We start from the raw sequence: 7,968 nt of genomic DNA on the forward strand, positions 1-7,968 counted from the left end.
TCTTATACATTGGTTGAAGTTCAGCGCATCTACGACTATCAATCTGTTACTTTGAGTTTCTGCAGAATCTCAATAGACAGAACTGAAAAAAACACGACTCGTGATGTAAGATTAATTCGTTGCTCTTTGTTTCCTTGTGCTATTGTTCGTATTTGAAAACATCATCGTGTAAACGACTCATTGTAGCAATCAGCTTAGAAGAAGACTGCGATAGTTTTTTTTCTATTTGAACCTCAAAACCATAAAAGTGCCTTATTAGTCGTCAAAAATTTAACGACTCAAGGAATTAGTCTGGAAATGTAGCATTGAGTGGGGGATTGATGGTGACAGGGCTCTCGATGAAAGGTGTACACACATATGTGACTTGAGGCACAATACAGTAACTGAATGAATACTTAAAACACTAGAGAAGCATAAATATCATCTCATCTTGGGACACCGGTTGACTGTATATTTCAGAACTGCTCAAGGCGCAGATCATATGACAGCTTGGAGGACCAGTGAAATAAGTTTGGCGGTAAATAGTCTGGGAAGTGGAATTTTTTTCGTCATCCTCCAAGCCTTGTAGTGTTTACACTGTACTTCCCACTTTGCGAACCGACGCTAATGGCAATCAAACAGTTATAAAGCTTGTGCCCCCCCACTTTTGTGCTTAAAAAATCAGTGGTCTCGTGCCGTGCACCAGCCGGAGCTACGATACTCTTTTTACAACAGCCGTGCTGACAAAAACGGGAGTGCTTTTTCACTTCACGCGTCGTCCTCAGTCCGTGGAGATGGAACCGTCCTCCGAAATAGCGGAATGGTACCGTGGAAGATCGATCTTTATTACCGGAGCAACAGGATTCGTTGGAAAAGTGTTGGTCGAGAAGCTTTTGCGTTCCTGCCCCGACATCGGAACGATCTTTTTGTTGATCCGTGACAAGAAGGACACGTCCTCTCGAGACCGTGTCGAGCAGTTACTGTCGACGCGTTTGTTCGACGAGATTCGAACCGCTCAAGCAAGTCCGAGAGACAGACTCGTCGCTATTCCAGGGGATGTTGGAGTTCCAGGCCTGGGAATAACCGACGAAGACAGGCGGCTTCTGCAGGAAACAGTTTCGGTGGTTTTTCACATCGCAGCGACGGTGAGATTCACGGAGCCTCTGCGAAAAGCGGTGGCCATTAACATCGAGGGCACCAAGGCGGTACTCCAGCTCTCTCAGGGGATGAAAAACCTCCACGCCATTGTCCACGTATCCACGGCTTACGCGAACTGCGGCAACCCCGTCATCCATGAACGCATCTATCCGCCACCGATGGACTTGTATAAGGTGCGGCACTGCGTGGCTGGCCTCGATGACGAGCTTTTGGACCTAATCACACCCAGGTGAATGTAGTTGCGTTTTCTGTATGGTTCTTGGTGCTTGGTTCCAAGTATAATATCCGCATCGAATACAAACGTGGAAAAAATGTGCACACGATTCACGTGGTGAAATGGCTTAAAGTGCACGTCTGCTTATTTACGGTTGAGGCATAAATCCATGTAGATCAACAACGCTTCCGAGACATACGCTGAGCGTCACGTACGTAAAGTTGGCCCACCCACCGCGGATTTTCAAATTTTTTTACGGCTTGGTGTGGGGGCGTTTCGTAGTCCAACTTGAGGGTTTGATGGCAAATAATTTTTTCAAAATTTTTCTTATGGAGTTATCCCCCCTTCCCCCCTCCCTCGTGTTAGAACGAATCATCTGAAATCCCGAAAAAAGTGTTGTAATATTAGAATTTCAAATCTGGGACGTTGACGAATCGACGACAAAGCTTGGGGAGAAATCCGTAATAAGTCGTAATGGCGGGTACCTGAATGCCGAGTCAGCGAAAGATGCGAGGCGTGATTTTGCGAATGGTCTTTCTTAGGGACATTTCTTTTTTCGAAAATCCTTATGGAATATTTTATTTCATTTTTTTTTACAAAATTACGAGTCTCCGCCGTGAATGAACTTTTTCCGAGCCACCTCCAAAAAATGCAAAAAGCTTGAAAATCCGAGGTGGGAGGGACAACTTTACAATAGGTTGACGCGTATTTTACTTTGGTTTGATGTTTTATTCGAAGGTTGATTGGTAAGCTCCCCAACACTTACATATTCACCAAAGCTATAGCGGAACACTTAGTCGCAGAGCATTCGACTCGATTGCCAATTGTTGTGGTGCGGCCTTCCATCGTCTTAGCCTCGTGGAAGGAACCGGTTCCAGGATGGACTGACGGTTACAATGGCCCAACTTTGGCGGTGATTGGTACTGGCAAGGGATTGGTGAACAGTATTTACGGGAAGAAGGAGCTTGTGGCTGATCTGATACCCGTCGACGTGTGCGTCAATCTTCTCGTAGCTGCCGCATGGGAAATCGGTATGTTCTTCCTAGCAGTCGATTTTTTTTGCTTGTAGCTGTGGGTTTCCATGGGTAAAACTTCACCGTTGCTAGCTTTCGATCTCTCACATTCTATATTATCTAAGGACATATACAGTGACGTGGATTTTTCCCGCTCCTCGGTCACTCGGAGAAAATGACCGAGAACTTACCGCGTGCACAATAATTTGGCGTCGACGATGTACCCTGGATCTAAAACAATATCGAGCAGTTTTGTTGGGCGCCTGGCGTGATCAACACGCCTCGAAATCATTAATGCGCTATACCTCGGGCATATGCTCGATAGCTCACTACCGCGGAGAGGGAAAGGGTAATTTTTGGAGAGAAAGAGAGACACTCGAAATACACATGCTACTTAACAAAAGAAGTAAAATAAAATCTTATATTTCACAATAGCGGTGATACAGAAACAAAAAAAAAATAATCCAAAAGTCGCTCATCGCGATTCTAAAAGTAAACAGAAAATTACACGTAACCTACTCTATTTCTTACTCTACTGAGCTCGCGGCTCCCTAACTAAAATGCCACTCAACCATCACAAAATCGCCATACGCTATTCTCAATTTGCAAATTCGCCGTTTCTTCTCCACAGCAATAATTGCTTAAGACCAAAACTAAAACTACTTTCTCGACGGTGCGTCGTCGGGCTACCGAACAGACGGCGTCCTCAACCTTACCCGAGATCTCACCCGACTCGGAGCTTCGACGCTACCGCGAGCTGCCCTAAATCTAAACGTGACAACATAACTTAACCTCAAGCTTATTTCAACTAAACAAATCCGCAGCGCCACTATATTTCAGACGCAACCAAAACTCAATACTCGAACTTCTCGTCTCAACCGCTACTCAACGCAACGGCAATTTCGACTATTCATCACCTCAACTCGACTAAACACTATCTTAAATAAACGGCAACTTAACTAAGCGCAAGCACCACTAAATGTAACTTCAACTAAACACAATCTCAAGGTAACACAACTCAATTAACATTATCTTAACTAAACGGATACGGAACAAAGCGCAAGCGCAACTAAACGTAACCTAAACTATACGCTATCGCAACGCATCCGAAATCAAACCTTCTCAAAATCCTCGAAAACGTTATTCGCTAATCCGAGCACTCCAATTCGGCACTTCCCGACCTACTCGAGAGGTGACACTGAAAAACCCGATAACGCGGCTTGACCCGGTACAGCTGAATTCGGCTATACTTAATTTCAAAAACGAGAAAGACTCAACTAAAACCCGTGACTTTGCTCAACTTTCTCAAGAACTCAAAATTTACTCTACTCTAACACGCATACTCAGGCTACGGTCATCAAGCAAAAGAATCGGCAAAAAAATTTCGAGTACTTTTCTACAACGCAAATCCAAAACGGCTATCCGTTACTCGGCAAGCCTTTTCGTAATTGGGCTCGAAATTCAATCGCGGGGATTGAAGCAATGCTTACCTTCTACATCCTTATAACCCCCTTTCCATTCCCCTCGCGATTTTTGGGCGACTCCATTACTTCGCTAAACTCCCCAAAACGCGACTAATTATCACGACCGCCAGAACTAGAGTGGTTTCAAAAACCTATGACCTGCCGCAACACGGATCTCGATACGCTATCCCATACGTGACGCACGTGACCCACAAGAATACGCAATAATCGATCGGTCATCGATTTCGTCGATTGCGCAACTCGACGCGCACCTTTAATAGCATCGCTGCGCAGAACTTGACGCTAGATCGCAATCTCGTCCTCCGCGCAACTCCATGACGACTTGGTGGTGAGCGTGGTGCTCCCTCGTCGCTAGTCGGTCCGTCGCAAGTTCGCTAGTCAATTGTTGGCGGGGTGTAGGGGGAGAGGCTGCGGCGCGCCGGCCGCCAGCGGGAATCGCGTCCACCTTGGATTCCCGCGATGCGGGGATCAGCGTCGGCTCACCCTCCGCAGCCTCGACATCCGTCCTTCGCAATTGTCGCTAGTCCGCCTCGCCGCAATTTCCTCGAATTCGGTGCCGACTTCTGCCTGATGCCGGTGTAACTCGAAAAATAAAAAAAACCTGAAACATCTTACGCTATTCGCTAAGGTGTCCCCTCTCGTAGTTTCGGATGCGTGACTCCAGTCCTGGCGCTCTTTTGCAAAGACTTCGCGACTCAATTGCGAAAATTCCTAAATTTTGGTTCAGCCCAGGGTTCAAGGATCCTCTTGTAACGGGCATCAAAAATGCCACGTTACAATACATAATACAGTAGATGGTAATAGTAACGATTGGATGCTGAGAGATAACTTTGCTTCTCCCCCTGGGTCCGATCGTCTTAATTTGAGCGATGGCTTGGTGCGTACGCGTGATCACTTTTTATGTTTTATCAGGGAGCAGAGAAAATACGAGACTCGTGCCGGATCTACGCGTATACAATTGTGTCTCCAGACCATTCAGTCCCATTACGTGGGGCTCGTTTACAAAGGAAATCAATGATTGTGAGACGAAATATGCCCCAAGTGACGTCTTCATGATTCCAAATTTCACGATGACTGATTGCAGAATGACGCACATAGTGAGCGACGTCTTGAGGCAGATACCCGCTGGTTTGGCAGATTACCTCACCTGGATGTCGGGTGGAAAACCGAGGTGAGTGACATATACTGAAATACTGGGGAAATTATGACGGGGATAATTGAAAATTGAAATCGATTGTTTGCAGACTTCGCGCGTACCAAAAAAAGATTCATGATGTGAGCGAATCATTCGAATTCTTCACAACAAACGAATGGGAATTTGAGTCAACAAATATCAAGCTATTGAGGGATCGGATGTCGCACGTCGATCGGGAAACCTTCAATATTGACATGTCGAAGATAGAATGGAGGAAGTTTATATACAATTACTTTATGGGCATTCGGCGAAATGTCTTGTGCGAGAAAGATAGTACTCTCGAACACGGCAGAAAGATGATTGCCAGGAAAGTGCTGATAGCGAAGATCAGCCTCTCGAGCATCCTCGTCGGCATCCTATTCGGTGTCATTAGGTTTTATGAATTTTAGTTCCAAGATATTCCGTGAATCGTTTGCAATTTTTTGAAAATATATTCAACCTCATTGTCAGATTAGTCAAGTCCCGTATGCTCGTTGATACAAATCTATTCATTGTCAATTAGAAGTATGTACAAATACTGAAAAATTGTATTTTCATTTCGAAACATCTGAAAACCGGGACCATAAAAAAAAATGCTTGAAAAAATTGAGAAAAATCTGAAATGTTTGGAATCAAAAATACAGTTTCTGACAACGCTTTGAGATTCTAGAAGAAGATCCTTTTCAAAATCATTTTAAATATTCGTACATAATTGAGCGGTTGAATAAAAAATCTTAAAAAAATTAGGTTACTGTTTCAGAATTGGGACAAATGCAGAAATTTTTTTTAAACAAAATTAGAAACGGTGAGGGTCGGACGTTGGTTGGTTTACATGGACTTGCCCATATGCTCGTGCATGTGAATATAAATCGTCACAAAAAGTTGTTTGCGCAGAATGCGCATCGAACCGTCGAAGATACAATTTACTCTCCCGAAAAAATTGCGATAAATGTACCGAGTTAATTGGCTCCTAAAATTGCTACGTACTAGCTGTTTGTCACGCAAGCGCTGAAATAAGATATTTCGAACGTAACCGCCAAGATTAGATATTTCTGACATAACTCCTAAGATAAGCTGTTCCTAACGTAACTGATGAGATAAGCCCTTTGGCTTGGCAGGTATCGATCTACGAAAATTTTCAATTATACATAAATTACATTATAGCGAAAATAGTTGGCGATCCGTCATTATCAAGTATCGGGGGCAAAACGAGATCAGCTGATTAGCGACACTTCTTTGAAACGATTAGAAAAGAATATTCCACAAAAGTATGTCTCAGCAAATGTACGCATGCACCAACAATATGTTATGTAGGTTTGTGAAAGACAAGAAATGCAACGACATGCTGGCTTATTAGTAACAATAAACTAATATTAACGTTGCCTCTAAAAAAAACATGCAGCGAGAAAGGTGTTAAGGCCTTCTTACAAAGAAAATGAACCATCAAGATACATTATGCACGTATGATAGGGTCAATCAATGGCGCGATCAATGTGGTTCCCTTACCAGCAGCGCGAGGAGTAAATCATCGCAGTTTGATTTCGATCTTGCTGCCTGTTCGGATTTCAACCTTCGATTTAATTTCATTCGCTTTTTAATACCACAGCAATCGTTGTTCTCTTTTAAAAATGAGTATTTGTGACGTCTTAGGTATAATTATTCACCTCATGATTTTATCCCGCATACACATGTGTATTATAACCTATCGCACATAGTATCGAATATGAGAGTGCGCAATACGTATCTATGACCATTAACAATTTAATATATTTATATTTCTACTACCTCCGGTATGATCGAACCTACCGTGAGAAATTCGGTACCTCTGGGTCGTGAAAATTTTTACGTTCAGTCGCTTTAGTATCTATCATTGACTGAAAATTGCAAAGGTCGGTGGGTCAAGGATTGTTCCTACGTACAAGATCCGGCATTTAGAATTTCCAAATTCTGAGTTTAAATTCGTAATCATGCAGCTACTCTAAACACTGACGCTGCGATCTTGAAGTTTCGAATGAACAAGAGGCGAGAAGTACTGTGCGTCCTAAATGGGTTGAATAACTAGCTTTCTTTGAGTCATAGCTTCATCAATATGCGCCATGGAGAAATCTCACTTATATCCCTTAATATCATACATCATCATCATATATGATGCATCATACATAGTATTACAGTCCGAAACCAAATTTCGGACGTTCGGATGTTCGGATGTTCAGAAAGTGACGTCACCCAAAATTTTTTTTCTCCTGACGTCATTGATATATAGTACTCGACGGCGAAAATCAGCTAGCCGAATCACTCAGTCTGGAAACAACCGCGCAGTAGATCGGACGTATGAGAACCGCGCTCCGCAGATTTCGAGCACCGGGTACTCTACCTCCTGGATCCTGCGCCCCGGGTCCGCTTCCTGGTGCAACTCGAATTCCAGGACAAGCGTTCCGTGGTTTCTACGCTCCAGGTCCTTTATGTGCTGAATTTCGACCTCCAGGAGAAATGCTCCGTGGTTCCTCGCTATATTCCATATTGTTCCAGATATAGCCGAAGAATTAGATCTTGACATTCTGATAAACGAATCCATCAACCTCAACAACTGTAGAAAGGAAACTTTCGGTACATCAAGGTGAAACAAAAGTGCACTTTGTGTACAAGAGACTGAGAAGCTTAAGGGTGTTATTTATCGCTAGTCGACCCCTCATCCCTCATCCTCATCCTCACACGCACACACACACACACACACACACACACACACACACACACACACACACACACACACACCTTGCACTCAGCTTCACGCTTCGGAAATGTACGTTCAACCGCATCTAGTCTTAATTAGCAGTTTTGGCAATGTAATTTTTTGCAACACCATTAATAGTCACGCTATTACACTGTACTTCCCACTTCGCGAACCGACGCTATTGGCAATCAAACAGTTATAAAGCTTGTGCCCCC

At 43.7% G+C, this 7,968-nt stretch overlaps 1 protein-coding gene across 1 annotated transcript; it reads left to right on the forward strand.

The window, feature by feature from the left end:
• Nucleotides 1-463: 463 nt before the first annotated feature.
• On the forward strand, nt 464-6,355 carry LOC107224402 (fatty acyl-CoA reductase 1). The gene is made up of 4 exons (XM_046737112.1): nt 464-1,366; nt 2,090-2,382; nt 4,761-5,019; nt 5,093-6,355. Exons 1-4 carry the CDS (start codon nt 774-776, stop codon nt 5,430-5,432), a joined length of 1,485 nt encoding a protein of 494 aa, XP_046593068.1. The 5' UTR covers nt 464-773; the 3' UTR covers nt 5,433-6,355.
• Nucleotides 6,356-7,968: the final 1,613 nt, after the last annotated feature.

The sequence above is a fragment of the Neodiprion lecontei genome, chromosome 4 (genome assembly GCF_021901455.1).
Source record: "Neodiprion lecontei isolate iyNeoLeco1 chromosome 4, iyNeoLeco1.1, whole genome shotgun sequence".
Taxonomy (NCBI): domain Eukaryota; kingdom Metazoa; phylum Arthropoda; class Insecta; order Hymenoptera; family Diprionidae; genus Neodiprion; species Neodiprion lecontei.